Source organism: Schistocerca piceifrons, chromosome 2 (assembly GCF_021461385.2).
Source record: "Schistocerca piceifrons isolate TAMUIC-IGC-003096 chromosome 2, iqSchPice1.1, whole genome shotgun sequence".
Lineage (NCBI taxonomy): Eukaryota > Metazoa > Arthropoda > Insecta > Orthoptera > Acrididae > Schistocerca > Schistocerca piceifrons.
In genome coordinates, this window is record NC_060139.1 from 413,589,333 (window position 1) to 413,610,349 (window position 21,017).

The 21,017-nt window shown below is 42.3% G+C and overlaps 1 protein-coding gene across 1 annotated transcript in view; it reads left to right on the plus strand.

Annotated features, from left to right (window-relative positions):
* LOC124776681 (sodium-dependent nutrient amino acid transporter 1-like) overlaps positions 1-21,017 on the plus strand; it is a 178,045-nt gene that overhangs the window by 83,977 nt on the left and 73,051 nt on the right. Inside the window, exon 2 of the mRNA XM_047251784.1 lies at positions 2,152-2,244. Coding sequence (XP_047107740.1) covers positions 2,194-2,244 — 51 coding nt within the window. The 5' untranslated portion in view covers positions 2,152-2,193. The remainder of the gene's footprint in view (positions 1-2,151; positions 2,245-21,017) is intronic.

Genomic DNA, 21,017 nt, shown 5'->3' on the forward strand with positions numbered 1-21,017 from the left:
TCATGTCTGCAAGTTCCATCGCCGGGCACTATTCCATTTATTTAGGACTGATCGACGTTAACAGTTCAAGTTGTAAAGACAGTCTACTACAGTTCAGATATTGAACGCGAGGATTAATCACGTCAGTACACAGTAAGTCACCAGCAATGGATTGCTAGAGCTATTACTGCAACCTCTACACATAGGTCCTTGTCGGTATTGCCTATACTACAATCTTTGCAGTAACAGTACCGATACATTCATTTCATTGTCAGAGGTATCAGAACGATTTTCATGTATAACTTTCGACAAGGGTCCCTTATTTCAAATTAATACATTTACTCTTCACCATCATCCCTGAAAGTTTTTAGTATCATCACGGAATCATACTGTGTATGTACAGTGGCCCAATGGTTCTCTTCTTCGACCCAATAAAGACATTGTGAGGATAGCTCAAAACAGTTGAGTTGCGAATCTAACAGTCCTGGAGCAGACCAATGATGATGGCCAGATGTTCAGGACTGATGGAATGCGAAATCTGGAACATTCTGTCATCGTGATTTGACTTGCGGAGGCAGCTACAGAGTAGTGCACGTGACACTGACGATGGTCATAATGGATGACAGTGAAAAATAAGCCCTTGAAGGACTGGTCATCACCGACAATGACAGCCATCTACGCCGGATGGCCGGCGCGCACACCGTGACAAATGTCAGCCTGCCAGTGCAGCGGCCCTGCGTGTTTTGCGCATAAACATATTCGCCAGTGGGCTCACCAGTAGTCTGCTGAAAACGGGTTGCGAGACCTCTGAGCTTTTATCCAACGAAACTTTCAACTCCTGTGTCCGCCGTGAGGGAGGCAGCTTTTAAAATATGTCTTATGAACTTGGATGTTCCCAGATACCATTTGAAGCCCTGTCTTCTATAAAGAGTTCTTCCACCACTCAGCCATATGCCACCAACGTTCGAAATACGAGGATCGTTCACTAACTAAGACAACACATTTTTTCTCTCGGCCAATTTCAGTTGGAAACGTATGAGATTTGTTGTGGGACGTCTTAGAGTATTCCCGCATCAGACCCTATAGATCACAAAGTTACGATAGATGGTTGCGTTATTAAGTAGTTTTCAAAGAAACGTCTGTAACTGGGGTTTGTTCCAAGCGAAGAGCTGGCACTGAGTTTCTTTTGGCGGAAAACCAGAGCATCGCAGATACTCACAGGCGCTTGCAGAATGTCTATAGAGACCCAACCGGAGCATCTTACGACTTCCATCTGTTTGGCCCAATGAAGAATGCACTCCGTGAGAGCAGTACGTGAATGATGGGGAGGTTACTTATGCAGCAAGACGGTGGCTCCGACGTCGGCCATTAGAGTGATACCATATGGGCGTAAAGGCCCTCCCAGTAAGGTTGTTGAAGGCTGAGACATTGAATGGAGATTATGTAGAAAAATATGGTTTTTAGCCAGAAGACTGTGGAATAATATGGTGTATCGTAATCCTGAAGAAAACCAACCCGCTTTCAGAAAAAAAGTGTTGTTTTACTTATCGAACGCCCCTCGCAGATCTCTTACCCTGAAATGAAAGATGAAATACCTCAGTAATTTTGTAACTTAATACACGAAACTATGTTACGTAAACATGGACCCTTATTCTTTTCTTTCTAAGAGCCACGTTAAACTGAGATATTTTTGTAAATGTGTGAAACCAAGGTGCCCTGCTTGTGAGTTGCGCTGTCAGCATGCTCCTGCACTGGACTACAGGAGGGCAACATCGGTTTCTGTCCTTCGTAAGACATCCAGCAGTGTTCCACGATCGTCCTTTTCGGTTCTTCTGCCTTGAGAATATTTGGCAGCAGAAGCTGACAAATGCAGAGCACATTAATTGGGTAATGGAATGGGAAATGCTACAGCAACCCGTTAGGAAACGATAGCAGATCGAGATGCTCATCAGTAAATATAGTGGTTCAGGAATGCGTAAAAAGATAGGAAATTGCATTACGTAGGAATTTAAGGACTGCATCAGAGCCTGAAAAATACGGTTTACATAAATGCAATAGAGTGACCGTTTTATAATCGCGCTGTCTTTAGAGGAAATAGCTGTTTAATGTAACACCTAATTCTCGTAAATTATTTAGCACCATGACATGCCGCTGACAGATTCACTATTCCAGGTTGGTGAAGCACACACATCTCGAAAGAAGACTAAGACGAGAATGAGGGTCCCCACGAAGGGCTCAGATCTTGGACACCGTTCCGCTGACTTGGTGAGTCGAGATGTTCTTCGTCTTTCAGCTCCAAACAAACTGCTGTTTATGCTCACACGAAACACTATATATATCAACCTACTCTTTCTGATTCTAATAATATTAAATCTTCCCCTTTTTGTAAATGACACAGGGTAATAATATGATAACTCTATTTATTTTTAAAGTTGTGAGAAAATTCATTTTCACTACAACAGACATATTTAAATTAATCACAAATCTCTTACTATTTTCATTTCTCCAAATTCCACAAAATATTCACTGGGGTGTGATTCGTGGCAAGAATAAGTTTATTATTCAGCACACGCAAACGTTCCACACATTCCTAAGCGAAAATCAAAAACGAACGCCGTTATTTGCACTCACATCCAGACTGAAAAACTAAAATAAAAGTAGTTTCATTAATCAACTGAACTGAGATTGTCTAGATACTCATCACAACCAATCAGAAGACTTAACAGAAATCGTGTACTAAGGATTGTCACATCAGTGTCGCCAAATGGACAGGAATCTAGGTTGGCCTTATTAACAACGCACTAACTCTAAAACTACGAACTACATGGAAGGAAGGTCAGTGGGGCAGTGTTTAGCATTTCTTTGACAAGGAGGTAATTAGGTAGAGTGAGAGCACTAGCTCAAACTGGATAAGAATTTAGAGAGGAGTAGTATAAATGATCCATACCTGCATTCGCATGAGATGTAAATATGGACATATAAATGCGTTTCCTCCCAAACATGAATGCAGTGTCCACAATTGTGCCACTTCACCTGGTAATGAATAACTGTAATACGTATCAAATAATCCAAATGACAAATGAAAGTTCTTCACCTCTGTGTGACTGCCATTATCAATAGTGAAGACAAATTCTATTTTAAATCAGCTAGCAGCGTCGAATCATTTGGAGCAAGCTACAGCATTCTGTGGAGATAACAAATGTCAGCAGAGGAGATTACGAAGTATGACTCAGCACATTGCATTAAAATTATGAAGGATCGCAAAACAGATTTCGATACCAAACTCTCAACTTTCAATGATTCAAGTTAGTTTCTTAAGGAGGCCGACTATAAACTCATATCGTAGTTTACTAGCAATGACAGTTATTTTGTATCTCTAACAGGAAACGGCCAGAAAAAATTAATAGAGCTGTGAAACAAACACAATTAAATGAAGAGTTTGTTTATCACAGCATTCGATTTAATGGTGAGTAAAATTAATAAACGATTATTGAGAATTAGCAGTTTAATAACTATCTGCCACACATCAAAACCGGTAAGGATCAAGTGTTAGACCGAGGCAATTGATAACATAATTATGATTATAACACTGCATAGTAACTAATTTTTTCACAGAATATTTCGTTAGACTTGACAGAACATAGGCATATTACAAACCTAAACACACAGTATTTGTTTTATAGTTCGTTGTAAACCGGCTTTCTGCTTACTAGGCCATCCTCAGACAACTTAATACTAAACAGATAGTCCACACACCGCCAGCAAGAATTTATTGCTCTACAAAGATTGTTTTCCAAAGATATGTGACCTTTGAAGACTATATTTCTAAGAAGGGAGCAAAGGAAGACTGTGGGAGTGTGGAACAGCTGTACTATTTGCACGAAGCACATTATCTTATGGTGAGAAATATTTTAACTGACTGATGCTACTTTAACAAGAGTGCATAATGGACCTGTATTTGATCATTAAGGATTAGGTCAGGATTCCGTGAACAGTGTTTATTGATAGCCAGAATTTCAAGTACCATTAGTTTCTGCCTTTATTTGCTCTATGGGAGACATCACACGTAATATTATAAGAATGGCATTCATCGAAGCTTGTTCAGTAAAGACGGAACATTTCGTTTCGATTCGCTAACTCCTTTCATGTTCAATTTGTGTATGTAGTTACAGCCCTGTCTGACTAAATTACATTCACAGTCGCCACGCAAATTGCAAGGAGTTCTATAAATTCCATTCTATTCTTCTTTTCGTTCTCCTTCTTCTTTACTTCATGGATTAGGCATTCTTGCCTATTCGGCTTTGCAGTTGTCTCCAGCTTGTCTTCGATCATGTTCTTTCCCCTGGTATGTAATCAATCCAACGCTGCTTTCACAAGTCAGGTATTTTCCATTCTTTGTTTAGATTTTATTATGTGTGGATTCTGTATTTAATTCTTTCCTGATATATTCACTTGCTATCCTGTTCATCCTAGTGCATCCTTTAACATCCCTTAAAAAATCTCATATCTGCCAATTTTATTTTACTCAGCTACTTTTGAGGAGTCAACTCATGCTTTGCTGCCATAATGCAATGAGAGGTAATGCCATTACTTTATAAAGTTTCATTTTCCTTTCTTTACTAACTTAATTTTGAGTTCTTTGAATGGATCCACATAAAGCTTCACATTTTGTAACTTCTTGCTCAATTTCGTTATAAAAAGACTTACGTCACAATCAAGATATTCAAAATTCTATACTTGCTCTAAAAAGTTGTAACCTAGTACGATTTTCGATATGGCTGTATCATGTCCTCTTGCAGAAATAATTTTCATGTTCTTAAATAAAACTAAATTTAGGGTAGATTAGAATGTCAGTGGTGTTTATTGCAGGATTCAAGTGTGAATCGTATACGAGATACAGTATTTTGAAAAGTTTCCACAGACTCTCATCTGTGCCATTCACTCTGGGTAGTAGCTTGTGTGTTCCTTGAGTGCATTGCAACTTGCTAGTCAGTTAGTGTGTGACAGTCCAAGCAGTAGGTCGTAAGTGGACGATGCGAGTTATCAATTTAGGAAAAGCCGACAACCTCGTGGAGTGTGGAGGATGTAGGAAGAATGTATTTCGTTCTTGTGCAATGCCTGTGGTAGCACAAAATAATGAAGAACACAAGTGCATACACTAGTTACGTGAATTCTGACCAGTAACGAGACAGATGATCATCACAGGATCACAGGTTGTGTTCAAAATGACCACAGGCGCCGCGCGGAGTCGCCGCGCGGTTAGAGGCCCCATGTCACGGATTGCGCGGCCCCTCCCGCCGAAGGCTCGAGTCCTCCCTCGGGCATGGGTGTGTGTGTGTGTTCTTCTTAGCATAAGTTAGCTTAAGTCTAGGGACCAATGCAGTTTGGTCCCTTTATTTATTTTATTTTATTTATTTATTTATTTTTTACCAACGTCAGTGGTAATACAGGCTTCCAGTCTGCTAATAGAAAGACTGCCGCACACGTGCTAGCATTTCAGCGGAGATTTCCGAGCAGGTTGCGGTAATACGTCATTGGATATAATCGGGTGTAGTTGGTGTGTCCGTGTAGACAGCGCCTTTCAACTTCCCCCACAGAAAAAAATCTACAGGCGTCAAATCCGGGCAACGGGCCATCCAGTGTACAGGTGCTCTGCATACAATCCACTTCTTGCACTATTGGCTGGACAGCCACCACGCTGATTCGTTGGCTTGCAGCGGATATGAACGGGTTCAATTGCAAGACATAGAGGAAAATTTTGCTAAATGGGGACAAATTGCAGGAAAATAGCTTCAGAGCGCAAAGAGAAAAAAGCCGAGTGGACATGTGGTCAGAAATGCATTCCAGGGGAGGCACACCCACTTGTTGGTGCGGATAAAAGATCTTTCACAACGAGCTCCGTACCAGCACCACACAGATGGCCCGCCAATATGGGATAAGCCAGACAACTGTGTGAACAAAAACTGAAAATTCTCCAAACCAATTGCCACTATCTGTGTGCACGCCTTATTACCTACGGACTGGCCTCTGTGCTAGCAGTTTTTACTCTGGTTTGTCGCACAGGCCACCACGGTGTTGAAATGTCTGTCATCCATTGTATTCATAGACGAGGCAAGCTTTATGAGGAGCGGTATCAACAACTTTCACAGCACTCAGCTGTGGGCTGTGGCGAATCTCCATCGTATGATGGCAGCAAACAATCAGCATCAGTTTAAATTCACTGTGTGGGTGCCGATAATTGGAGATCACCCTGTGGGACCAGTCATTTCACACATGAGGCGTATCTGCATTTCCTGAGGGTGACTCTGTGTTGGAAGGTAATTGGCATTCTGACCATTCCTCGGACTGCCTCAGGAGGAATCTAGAAACACCATACCTACCTACCTGTGACTCAGAAGCCTTGTCCATCAGTTACCTACTACGTATGAAGCCACACGCACCTTGTCTATAACATCATAAAGCAAGGTGGTGCTAAAACATGCCCTCTCTCCTCCAATCACAATGTTGTATTTCACCTTGAAACAGCCACTCACAGTGCAGTAATTTTCCAGTTATTGAAATGAAACAGGTCAAGCAGTATGTAGTCACCATGTTCAGATTTATATGGTAATTCCACATAAAAAGACACAATCTTTACCTAAGTTGTGAATAATGTGAAAAAGCTACAAAAGTTTCACATGAATTCCGTAATGAATTAAGCAAAAAGTAAAGGTAGCAGTTTTCCACAACTACAGTACATCAGTAATTCATGTGTCTGCAAACACACATACACATACACACACACACACACACACACACACACACACACACACACACACACACACAGGCAGACAGATTGTTTACTGTAATACACAAGTACAGCAATGGATCTCTCAACATGAACAATAACTCGAATTTTGCACCAAATAGAAATTATCTTCTAAATGAATATATGTTAGATATCAAGTACAAAACGCATACAGCACTGCCATAATAACTGTGTTCTAAAATTAAAAAAATAAAAATAAAAATTGATAAGCCTTGTATATTGGCAAAACTAATAAAACTACTAGAACGATCGGTGATTATGAACGTCTACAGTTTGATTGTTGTACAATATTTGGCTGGTACAACGGACCTTTATATTAAATATTTCCACATTTAAATAGTTGGTATTACTAATAAAAAGACTTGTGTTTTGCTTATTAGCACTACTGGAATAAATTGGAGACTAGATGACAATCATAATCTGCTCTTCGTACCATGCATGAAATTCATTAAAACATATAAAAATTTATTCTATAAATTGCGAAATATAGTGGTGATGTACTGATGATCTAACTTAAATCATAAAGTGCAGTTGTCGACCAGGCGTACGAAAGTAAACAATGTTATTTCCATGATGTTGGCACTCACAACAGCTAGTTCACCACTCACGTGCGCATCCTCCCATCCTTGGAATGCATTTAGCGTAGCAATATGGTGAGCTTGCTTAAACCAGCAAATGCATTTTGTTGATCCACACCAGTGACAAAGCCTCTGTAAGGGTGGAGCTATTGAAACTTTTTCCCCAAATAGTATAGGATACCAAACAACAGTAATATACATTCGATTAGATAAAAATCGAGGACTGCTGTACTCATCAGGACAGTTACCTCATGCTAGGGTATTAACTTCGTATTACAATATAAAACGTTTGTCATCTTCTGCTGATAATACTAAATTATGCTGTTATACAGCGGTAACTACATGACATTTTGACAAAAAAGCATACTGAACACATGTGTGTCTACCATTACCCCAATCATGTTGACTACCATTATCCCTAATGCACGTAGCATACTGCTGGGTTTAATAAGGGTCAGCTGACATGGTGACTGCCATTACCTCAGTCATGTCGACTAACATTTCCCTAACCACATGATGGCAGTGTATGTGCCATCACCTCACAGAAGGTGTCAGCTCTTGGATCTCCACTAGTCTTCCAACACCAGAAACTGACAGTGCATGCAGTATAGCCTGACAGCAAGTTCTGAATAGTTCTAACTAGTTACAACAAGTCACATCGTTAAGTTACACCAAAAGTGTATCAAACTGACCTACATTACAGCTAAACTGTACGAAATTGCCCTCCTATGTAAATATTTTCTAGTGTAACCGTTTTCCAAAGTAACAGTTTTACAGTGTAGCTGACTTCTGGTGTAGCCGTTCTCCAGTGCATTACTGTTTCAGTGTGATCACGGATACTACTGGGTGGGGCAATAATGGTCAGTTGACATGTGGACCGTCATCACGTAGCATGTGCATTTATCTTGACTTGTCGAAATATGATATGTCTGCAGGTTTGTCAATGTTCATACGCAGAGGTCAATTGAGCTAGTTGAGATTTGTTCCGGAAAGCTGCTACCGTTTCCAAGAAGAAAAAATGAATAGTCTGCAAATTTAGAATACCTGACGCCAACAAGTGAAAAGATTGTCCCAACAACTAAAATACTTACAGTCATGAGATCAAGCGCATAGGGTAGGAGCCTATGATGTCGTACCCACACTTCCTCAGTATGACATCTTCATTATATCACATACAGGTTATTGACATTAACCGCATAACGTCACAACCCAAGATGGTAGAATCCATGGTACTGTGGTGGTGTTTCTCTTAAAGGTCATTAAGATACTAAACTGTGGTTGAATGTTTAGTCTTCATGACCAGTAGAACACGAAGTCTCACTTGCTGACTATTTATTTTTGTTTGTTGGGCCAAGTTTTAGCTTGCTGGCACAAGTATCAGCTTGCTTACTGAACGTCATGATTAGCCTTTCTGACTCTGATAAATGCAGAAGTGCTGCTAGGTATACTCTTTACATGATTTACTGCAAAATTCAAGTGAAACATACATAATTTTTATAACATTGCCCCATTTTACGCAATTCAAGTGAAGATTACATATTTTTTCAATAAGGGAATGATGCATATCTTTGAAGTTGGTGGCTATATTCTTCTTGACCCGTTTTATTTTAGTTGGTAGTAAATTACTGCAATGGAACCGGTTGTTTTGTTAAATTACTACTATATATCTGGAGTGGAGGATCGTGGGTTACTGCCATCTTGGTTTAAGACGTCATTCGTAAGGGGGGTGTAGCTTGTCACATGATCGATAAGGGGGGGGGGGCGTTGCATTTGACATCATGAGGACTATTGCTAAGAGGATTCTGGCCTCCTCCTGTCACAATCCAAGGAACGACCAGCGTGCATATTTGCTCCTGGATGCATATTGCCTTCCGAACACCCTTCCTACTCTGCTGGAAGACCTGCCTTTGATGATAAGATATGGAAATGACCATGTGGTATTATTGTCTGGGTGAAGCTGTCTGGTGTTGACTCGCTGTATCCTTGTATTTGATGCCACTTTGGGAACTTGTGGGTTTTTGAGATGAAGATGGGATGAAAATGATTAGGACTACACAAACGTCCAGTCACTGCACGAAGAAAATGGAATCGAACCCTGGACCCTTTGATTTGAGGTAGTGACGCTAATCCCTAGACTATGAGCTGTGGACCAAAGTGGTGGAATGGAGGGTGATGTGGCTACTACCTAATGGTGCTCCAGCTCACCGCCCTCTTGCGTGTGTAGCTGAAACGGTAGTAGACACAGATCATTATCACTTGCCTGGTGTGTCCTTACCTGTGCTTTCAATCGCTGAAATCTTAACTGTCATCTTTTGTCTCTACCATCAAGTGCGTGTATGTACCTTAGATAACATTTCTGGCCATATGTCCATATGATCTTTTCTACTCCTTATCTTCTAATTGTTCGTTCCTCTCAGTCGGTGGGTCTCCTTTAGCAAAATCATCGTTCATACAAGATAAGTATGAATGTATTATATCTGTACTTAGTTTACAGAACGCCCTTTCACACTGATAAAAACTACAAGCTTACGCATTAGTACACACAAGTTACGTCAAAACAGAGGCCTCAAATAGGGTGTAGCATTGTGATCTTTTATTGCCAGTAACAATTAACACCAAAAATTTCCGAGTCGGACTGTATGTTTATCCCGCTAACCTTGGGAATAAGAGTCTGACACATGAAGAGATAATGTTCGGCTCATTGAATCTTAAGCTCTCCACTCACGTTTCTGACAAATTACACAAAGTCCACATGTGTCGGTCTTTGTTTTTGACGTTCTAGTCAACTGCTGAAATCTTGCCACAAGGTCACGTACAACTTATATCTTGCAGGTATTCGTTTCAGGTGGATAGCATAAGATATGGTACCAGTGTTCTTTCCTTTGTAAATAATTGATGCTACTCTTTGTAATCACCAGAAAGTATTGTTAAAGACAATAGACAGTTTAAATTCTTTATGACCTGAACAATCACAACAGTTGGAAATATTTGCATAGAACACAACAAGAAAATTACCATTTAAATATTAGGTTTTAAAACCGTATATTTACTAGGAAATGTAATGTGTTTTTCAGTGCTGTAACAATTTGTAATCAAATACCTGCTGAAACTGAAATGAAATTACTAAACAGATAAAAAAATATGAAATCTCATTTTCTCAACAAATTTATCTATTGTAAGATTGTGAACACTGATATTAGTATGAGATTTTCTAAAAATTACGTGAAATCATTGACAGCAGAAAGTCCACGAGCTCAGAAACATGTCTGTCAAGGTGTGTAATTTCTTTACCTTAATTTGGCGCCATGGTAAGCTTAATTTATAGCACGTCTCCAAATTATTTCCAGTGATGCACCACTAGAAAGCCACAATATATCAGAGGCATGTATGTGTATCCAGTGATGCACCACTAGAAAGCCACAATATATCAGAGGCATATGTGTGTATCATGTTTCTAAAACGTACTGGAAGTTCTCTTACGTTGTCCTACCTTGAACGAAATAGTCTTCTTGCTGACAGCGATCAAGAATACATTTTAGCCGTACACAATATTCTAAAAGCCAAGGCTGCATCCATCAAGAAGAACTTGCGTATTTTGAATGTCGAGGCAGTCGTCATCAATATTTACTAATTTAAATAGCTTTCATTCAGATGAAATGTGTAACTCTTCTTGTGACTAGAATTATGTGCAAACATGAGCACACAAAGATACACCTTCAGCTACCATGGTGATATGTTAATGACTTGTATAATATTACATATTTTAGTTTACAGTATCTGTGTTTTACAACGCCTGTTTGTTATTATACAATGTCCTCCTGATATGCACGTTCATAGGATGATCATTGTAGACCACAGGCATAATAAACTAAAATGTGTATTACATGCTTCGACGGCTGAAAACGACGATAACAACATCGACTCTTCCTATTGCGGGAATCACATACCGTGTGAGCATTAGGGGATTTGGTGAGTGTGGCAGTGTCGATCAGTCCAGGGATCGTGCCAGTTAGCCCAAGTGTCTAAGGCGACAAGTGGGAAACCGGTTTCGAGTTCCGGTCCGATACGAATTTTCATGTGTCGCTAATAAACTGATTTCTCAGTTCGCGAATCAATCATGTGGCATGGTATAATATTAGTTGTTATCTAGTCCTTACAGCAAAAGATGCTGTTTTCGATAGAGAGTCACTCGAAGATAACGTCCACTTGAGTTTGTTACCTAGCTCTAAATGTCCAGGAAGGCTGTACTCAGTTGGTAAATATGGCCAGTGAATCAATAATACCAAATACTGTTTGACAGGTCTACTCCTCTCGTAAAGGTGGGCGTTTACAGCCGCCGCTGAACGTTACATGATTTAACGGCTAAGGCTACGTTTGGCTACTGGATGTTTTACCATATTGTGACGTTAAATGTCAAACCGTCTTTTCAGTGTAGGGGGCTTGGATATCAGTCTCTACTTTTGTTTCTTCGCACAGCCGCTAAAAGCCGCAAACGGCACAGTTCAGTGCCGACAAGAGTCTATTTTAGACTGTCCGCAACACAGCCGCTCGACTAGAAGAATTCTAAAAAGTCATTTTTTTTGTCTTCGGTGTAAGGTGTGGTGGGAGACGCTTAAAACTCTGTGTATTTCTACGGGGTGTTCAAAAACTCTCTTCGCAGTGCCGTATGATTGTTAGGCGCGCGTGCCGTATGCCGCAGAGAATACACAGAAATGAAACTCAGTGAAATACAAGTTATTAATTTATTGAATATTCATTTTTACTTATAAATTTTCACATTAAATGATAAAAGTGTCCCCTCTGTCGTTGAATACACAATTCAATTGGTCTAATCATGTTTCCAAACACAAGCTGTAGTATTTCTTCTGTAACAGAAGCAGTGAAAGTGGATACTGCAGTTTTCAATTCGTCGATGGGTTTTGCACGGTTTTTATAGACAGTTGCTTTCGCTGCACCCCATAAGAAAAAAGTCAGGTGGTGTTAGGTCAGGCGATTGTGGATGCCAAAGTCCCTGTGAAATTGTGCGATCACCAAAAACATTGAAACGCGAGCTGTATGCGCGATTGCACCATCTTGTTGAAAATAACCGTTCAGTATTTCACTTAACACAAGTTCTCCTATGAATGGGTACAGAATATCACTGGAGTGTCGTTGTGCGTTTATTGTTTCGTTGAAAAATCCAGGCAGGCGAACAATCGTACGGCACGTGCGGCTGACAGTCATACGGCACTGCGAAGAGACTTTTTGAACACTCCGTATAAGATTTTGAGGCGCAGTTTCTGGAAAATAGATTTAAACGTAGATAAATGAGAAAGGTGTTGTGTATCTTCTAAGCACACTAACGTATGTGACCAGCTAATACGTTAACGACGACGCAAGGAGTCAGTTACATTACACAAATCCAATTAAGGATGATAAAAGGTATATAAACTGTATTTCCTACACAAATACAATCGCTGATAAAACAGGTATAATATGGTCAGACATCGAAAGACTGCTCTTTATCGGCTGAATGATTTGTTCGTAATAGTACTTAACAGGTCTGGTTTACTTCTCCTCAGATTGTGAGAAGAACGCTAAGTGCAGAAATGGGAAGAACGCTGTTGTCACTGCAGCAAACACACACACACACATATCCACACTCACACAAACACAGACACACACACACACACACACACACACACACACACACACACACACACACATACAGACACACACACACACACACACACACACACACACACACACACACTTAGCGCTGAAAGCGCGTCAGAAATTAATCGGTGTACGTATGAATACAGGAACTACGGTTAAACTATGCATACACACAACATTACATATCGAGAATTTTATAATCAGTTTAATAATATGGCAGCAACCTGTCTTTAATGCTATTGAGCAAAATATCAACCTGAAGCTACAGCTGTGGACCGTCTTTTTTCCCGACATTGGTACTCCTTCATAATATTACGTCACCTACATCGCCAGCTATATCTGAAATAAGTCACTACTCGTTTGCTTCAGGTAAGTGCAAGAAGATCTACAGTGAAGAGCCAAAAAAATTGGTACACCTGCGTAATATCGTGTGGGACCACTACGAGCACGCAGAAGTTACCGCAACATGACGTGACACAGACTCGACTAAAGGTTGAAGTAGTGCTAGAGGGAATTGACACCAAGAAATCCTGCAGGGCTGTCCATAAATCCGTAAGAGCACAACGAGACGAAGATCTCTTCTCAACAGCACGTTGCCGGTCATCCAAGATATGCTCAATAATGTTCGTGTCTGGGGAGTTTGGTGGCCAGCGGAAGTGTTTAAACAGAAAAGAGTGTTCTTGGAGTCACTCTGTAGCAATTCTGGACGTGTGGGGTGTTGCATTGTCCTGCTGGAATTGCACAAGTCCGTCGAAATGCACAATGGACATGAATGGTGCAGGTGGTCAGACAGGATGCTTACGTACGTGTCACCTGTCACAGTCGTATCTAAACATATCAGGGGTCTCATATTACTCCAACTGCACACGCCCCTCATCATTACAGAACCTCCACGAGTTTGAACAGTCCCCTGCGGACATGCAGGGTCCATGGATTCATGAGGTTGTCCCCATACCGGTACAAGTCCATCCGCTCGATACAATTTGAAACGCGACTCGTCCGACCAGGCAACATGTTTCCATTCATCAACAGTCCAACGTCGGTGTTGACGGGCCAAGGCGAGGCGTAAAGCTTTGTGTCGTGCAGTCATCAAGGGGACACAAGTGGGCCTACGGCTCCGAAATCCCATATCAGTGAGGTTGCGTTGAATGCTCCACAAGCTGATACTTGTTGATGGCCTAGCACTGATATCTGCAGCAATTTGCGGAAGGGTTGCACTTCTGTTACGTTCAACGATTCTCTTCAGTCGTCGTTGGTCCCGTTCTTGCAGGAACTTTTTCCGGCCGTAGTGACGTCAGAGAGATTTAATGTCTTACCGGATTCCCGAGATTCACTGTGCACTCGTGAAGTGGTCACACGGTGAAATTCCCACTTCATTGATACCTCGGAGATGCTGCGTCCCATCGCTCCTATGCCGACTATAACACCACGTTCAAACTCACTTAACCTGCCATTGTAGCAATAGTAACCGATCTAACAACTGCGCCAGACACTTGTTGCCTTACGTAAGCGTTGCCGACCGCAGTGCCGTCTTCTGCCTGTTTATATCTCTCTGTATTTGAATACACATGTCTTTACTAGTTTCTTTGGCGCTTCAGTGTATAACGAGGCGTCTCAAAGTTCATCTAGAACTCATTGTTTCCTCTGATATTTTAATTATCCCAAATAGCCGGACGGGAATTTCAGCAGCTGCATTCCCGAAGACCAGTCTAGTTTCTTTTTTTAATTATTGTTCCAACTTATGTAGGAAATTAAATAATATAAATCTATCTTACAAGTTTCTGTTGAGTTACAAATGTTTCCTCTTGCGAATAGTAATCGCGTTCTGATGAATACAAATTTTACTGTTTCAGACTATGATCCTTGATGGCACAAAACATGTAAACGACGGTAATAATCCCATGGCAAGACTGACACTCTTCAGTAATCCCGTGCCGTGGATGAGTATGAAGCATGTGTTGCGGTCTCGGATTGCTTCCCGAAAGGACTCCACGTTGCGTGCGGTTGCTTCTCACTAACACAATTTCGTTTTGTTCTAGGCTGTCCTTTATCACTTGTCCCACCAGTAGCTTCGAGCATGATGGGGTCTTAACGTCTAAAATTTACACTATTGAGAGTAACCGCTGGCGATGTACTTCCGAACAGGCGTTTGACTTCCTCGCCCGCTACGGTCGCAGGTTCGAATCCTGCCTCGGGCATGGATGTTTGCGAAGTCCTTAGGTTAGTTAGGTTTAACTAGTTCTAAGTTCTAGGGGACTAATGACCTCAGAAGTTGAGTTCCATAGTGCTCAGAGCCATTTGACTTCCTCGCTATGCAGCATGTTCTGTATATTCTGCAAAAGTAGAGTTCGATTGTATGGATTCCTCGTCGCCTAGGCCTTCCAGTTATCTTTGTCTCACAGTCACAGGTCTCTGCTCGAATAATCATAATTCATTCGAAGTTGACTATGTATCAGCTTTTGATTAGGCTGTCAGTAAGAGTCAAAGCCTTTCTTCTGAGAGGCGAATACCTGTTTCCTTAAGCAGACGACTCAATGATCATTGACTCCAGAAGGATTAATTCATTTGTCACTTCCACTTCTTTCCCAGCTGTTGATTGCAACCTGACGCGGCATCTAGAAAGTACTGACCCTCCAAGAATTCGGTTTGAGATAGATTCTGCACTATCATGCACCTCATCTTCATGTAAGTAATAAGCGAAAATCATGTAACTCACCCATCTGCAAGCAACTGAATGAGATACCTAGTAGCACGTAGAGCCTTCTTCTGTCCTGGTCTACGTAGCATAAACTCCACGAGATACTGAAGGAGCTGGAGAGTCAATCTGATCCTTGAATTATCAGCAGTTGTTCATAACTCCAGAACTCGTTTGGAGCTGCATTCGAGCTAAACTTACAGCGATTAATGGAATTCCAAATATGTTCAGCTGGGATGAATTTATGTGACCTGAGTAGCCTCATGAACACCCAGATAAGCTCGTAGTCAACAGCTGGGAAAGAAGTGGAAGCGATAACTGAGTTAATTCTTCTGGACTTAGTGATCACTGCGGCATCAATAGCAGTTGCATCATGTACCAAAATGTTATGTACAGTGGGAGATAAAGGATTCCACTGATATAAATCACGATCCTGTGACGAAATGCGCCGCTCTTCGTTAGATCTTCCCTATCTCTTCTGTCAGTCCTACCTGGTAAGAATCCCAGACAGATGTACAATACTCAAGAAACGGTCGAACAAACGCCTTATAAGCCACTTCCTTCGTGGATGAGTTATATTCTTCTTATGAGTCTGAGTCTGGAATCTGCTTTTCCTACTATTTGTTTTATGTGGTTCACTAAAGGTCTCTCTGGATAGTTTCTCTTCTGTGTCCTACGGTAGATACTGTGTCCACCGGCAGCTATACAGTAGTGAATCTCTTTTCTTATGTATGCCCAATGTGTTACATTTACTTACGTTCAGGGTCAACTGCCAGAGCCTACACCATTCATCAATTCTCTGGAGGTCCAGTCGCAAATCTGCTCCGAAGTCGATAAGCTCGTATTTTTTTTCATTAACCATCAATGCTGGGCGGTGTCATATGCCTTCCAAAAGTCAAGGAACACGGCATCAAGCTGAGCGCCATTGTCTATGGGACATTGGATCTCATGGCGGAAAAGAGCGAGCTGAGTTCAGCAGGATCTCTGTTTGCGAAATCCATGTTGATTTTTATAGAGGAGATTTTCCTTCTCCAAGAACGTCGTAATTCTTGAGCACGAAACATGTTCCATAATTATACAACAGATTGACGTCAACGATATAGGTCTATAACTGTGTGCATCTGTCCTACAGCCTTTCTTGAAAGCGGGAATGACCTGTGCTTTCTTCCAGTCACTATATACGCTTCGTTACTCATGCGATCTACGATAAATTAGTGCTATAAGGGGAGCAAGTTATTTCGCATAATATTTGTAGAATTTTGTAAGTACACTCCTGGAAATTGAAATAAGAACACCGTGAATTCATTGTCCCAGGAAGGGGAAACTTTATTGACACATTCCTGGGGTCAGATACATCACATGATCACACTGACAGAACCACAGGCACATAGACACAGGCAACAGAGCATGCACAATGTCGGCACTAGTACAGTGTATATCCACCTTTCGCAGCAATGCTGGCTGCCATTCTCCCATGGAGACGATCGTAGAGATGCTGGATGTAGTCCTGTGGAACGGCTTGCCATGCCATTTCCACCTGGCGCCTCAGTTGGACCAGCGTTCGTGCTGGACGTGCAGACCGCGTGAGACGACGCTTCATCCAGTCCCAAACATGCTCAATGGGGGACAGATCCGGAGATCTTGCTGGCCAGGGTAGTTGACTTACACCTTCTAGAGCACATTGGGTGGCACGGGATACATGCGGACGTGCATTGTCCTGTTGGAACAGCAAGTTCCCTTGCCGGTCTAGGAATGGTAGAACGATGGGTTCGATGACGGTTTGGATGTACCGTGCACTATTCAGTGTCCCCTCGACGATCACCAGTGGTGTACGGCCAGTGTAGGAGATCGCTCCCCACACCATGATGCCGGGTGTTGGCCCTGTGTACCTCGGTCGTATGCAGTCCTGATTGTGGCGCTCACCTGCACGGCGCCAAACACGCATACGACCATCATTGGCACCAAGGCAGAAGCGACTCTCATCGCTGAAGACGACACGTCTCCATTCGTCCCTCCATTCACGCCTGTCGCGACACCACTGGAGGCGGGCTGCACGATATTGGGGCGTGAGCGGAAGACGGCCTAACGGTGTGCGGGACCGTAGCCCAGCTTCATGGAGACGGTTGCGAATGGTCCTCGCCGATACCCCAGGAGCAACAGTGTCCCTAATTTGCTGGGAAGTGGCGGTGCGGTCCCCTACGGCACTGCGTAGGATCCTAGGGTCTTGGCGTGCATCCGTGCGTCGCTGCGGTCCGGTCCCAGGTCGACGGGCACGTGCACCTTCCGCCGAACACTGGCGACAACATCGATGTACTGTCGAGACCTCACGCCCCACGTGTTGAGCAATTCGGCGGTACGTCCACCCGGCCTCCCGCATGCCCACTATACGCCCTCGCTCAAAGTCCGTCAACTGCACATACGGTTCACGTCCACGCTGTCGCGGCATGCTACCAGTGTTAAAGACTGCGTTGGAGCTCCGTATGCCACGGCAAGCTGGCTGACACTGACGGCGGCGGTGCACAAATGCTGCGCAACTAGCGCCATTCGACGGCCAACACCGCGGTTCCTGGTGTGTCCGCTGTGCCGTGCGTGTGATCATTGCTTGTACAGCCCTCTCGCAGTGTCCGGAGCAAGTATGGTGGGTCTGACACACCGTTGTCAATGTGTTCTTTTTTCCATTTCCAGGAGTGTATATCCTGACGACTTTCCACCACTAAGCGATTGTAGTTTTTCTATTTCGCAATCGGTTATCTTAACGTTTGCCATTTCGACGTTCGTACGACGATTGAAAGGAAGGACCATCTTACAATCTTCCGCGGTGAAACAATTTCGGAAGGCCATATTCAGTATTTCGGCTTCTCTCTGTTATCTTCTGTTTCGGTGCCAGTATGGTCACTGTGTGAATGAATAGACCCAAAGAAAAAATAATCAGGGACCTGAAAGATCAGGCGGTCTCGACGGCGATGGCATATCACCGAACCGTGAGAGTAATCTACGTGGAAAGTGGCGTCTCGCTGTACTAATTGAATTACGGACAGTACTGTCTGTAGCCTCTCTCTCCCCCCCCCCCCCCCCCCCATACTAAGTGCATATTGTGTTTAGACAGTGATGTTCCTGCAGCAGTGGGAATAAGAAAATCTTTATTTTATGGTCGCATACCCTTAAGAACTGATACTACCGCCTGACCGTTGTCTTGGAAAGAATAAATAAATACGGACCAAGTATTCCAATGGGCTGCCCAGTAGCAAACGACGAACTTTGGCAACCGTGAGACTTTTCAGGAGTGAGCTGTGAGATTGCGTCCGAATAACATCTAACGTTTTGTTTGTTGTCAAAACCATTCAGATAAAAGTTTGCGTCATCAGACATCACAAGACTGTCAGAAGTATGTCATCCAGGTCAATTCTGTCCAGTAATGTGCAGATATCGTGCCTACTCATTTTCTCTCCCGGATGTAACTGCTGCGTGATTTGCAATTTGTGAGCAAACTTTAAATCCCTCTGCAAAGAAGTGTAAGGGATTTGTAATGTTGTGAAATAGCGACAGACACATCACTGTTGGTTGCCTTGAATAGCTGCATCAGCTCGTCGAATATTTTCTGCTGTTCAGATTTCATTTCAGTTCCCTTATATTTCACACTGGTTACGGAACATGTCTCACTCATTGTTTCGCCCACCTGGATATTGCCTTTCTGCCTAGAAACGGAAATGGCGGCCACGGAGTATTGTGGACAGCCGCAACGCTGTACACACGAGAAAACTCCTCCGCTGCCTCACTACGCAGCTGCGTTGTACAACGTTCCATACTGAACTAAATGACTTACTACGTGCGTTCGATTACAAGCGATAGATGGCGTATTAGTTTACTGCGTGCGACCGGACATACGTCGTTTTCCACTTGGTGTTGTGGTGCATTTTCTGCTCCCGGTAGTATACACGAAGATCAATGAGTGTTTCTCGGGTTGAACTGTACAATAGTCATATGTGGAATGTTGGCTTGTGTTGCTACTCACTAATATTTAAAGGAATTCAACACAGTAACTTTCAGCACATACATTTATTCACAGCGTCCATCGCAGTCTCCGTTACAATTACATACACGCTCTACGGAGGGTAGCAGAGTCTGCAATTTTCTATACAGTACTAACCTCTATTCCCCAAAACCTTGCTCTGATACAAAAATTTCAGTGCACGCGTTCCCAGTGACTCGATAATACATAGCTTGGAAAAGGTATTTCACAAGACTGGGACAAAAAGAAGTTTAGAAAGTCAAGTGTTTCAACCGAGAATAAGCTGGACAAATTATGCGCGGTCTTAGAAAGAACTCCGAGAAAATAGTTGAGCAATTTAGCACTTCAAGCGGATTTGTCAGTAAAATCTAACAGAGCACACAAAGAAAAACTGAAACTTTTGAAAATACTGGTCAGTTGAGATGTAGTTGGTCGACATTAGTACTGCAACTCGCTATTGTAGTCCATGCTTGATGGAGAGTCTGATCTTAAAATGCTTCTTTTTCCTCATGACTGCATGACAGCTTCCTGGCCCCGCGAGGCGTGCACATGTGGGTTTTTCAGGATAGAGAAATCCCTCCACAGGCCTGATAAGATCCCTTCTGAGTCCAGACAGAGTGATGTTCGTCACAGAAGATCGGAGAAAGAAAATATTAATACAGTATTAGTTAACTGCAAGCGAATCTATGGAAAGGTCCCGGAACTAATCTTCCTTATAAACGGTTCCAATAACAACAGAGTTATAGACAGAAAACAGATCCTAAATTTCGAATAAAATGTGTATCAAAAAGAAAGGGTGAACGCTGAAGCTAGAGGCGTCTTTTCAGCCATAACAAATACGATTTCGTCTAATGAGATAAGTAAAGATTCTGAATACGAAATAATTTGGGTGAGCACGAGAGTTAAAAGTGCATCAAACGTGCTCATCAGATGCTTTGATAGATCCTCTGCCTCAGCAGCAGCAGCAGCAGCAGCAGCAGTGGCGCATCAGTTGAGGGCAAACTTGAAGAGTATTACGCGTAAATTTCCTGGGCATCTTATAACTATAAGCAGAGATTTTAACTTACCAGCTATAGGCTGGAAGACTAATGTGTTTAAGACGGGTGGTAGGGATAACTAATCATGTGAAACTGTTGAGCAGTTAATCAGAGAACCGAATGTTGAAGATAACATCTTATACCTGCTAGTGACAAACAGACCCTAACTTTTCGACTCAGTTCGTGTAGAACATGAAATCAGTGCTCACAAGGCCGTTACAGCATCAATGAATACGGCTTTGAAGATTAATGCAAA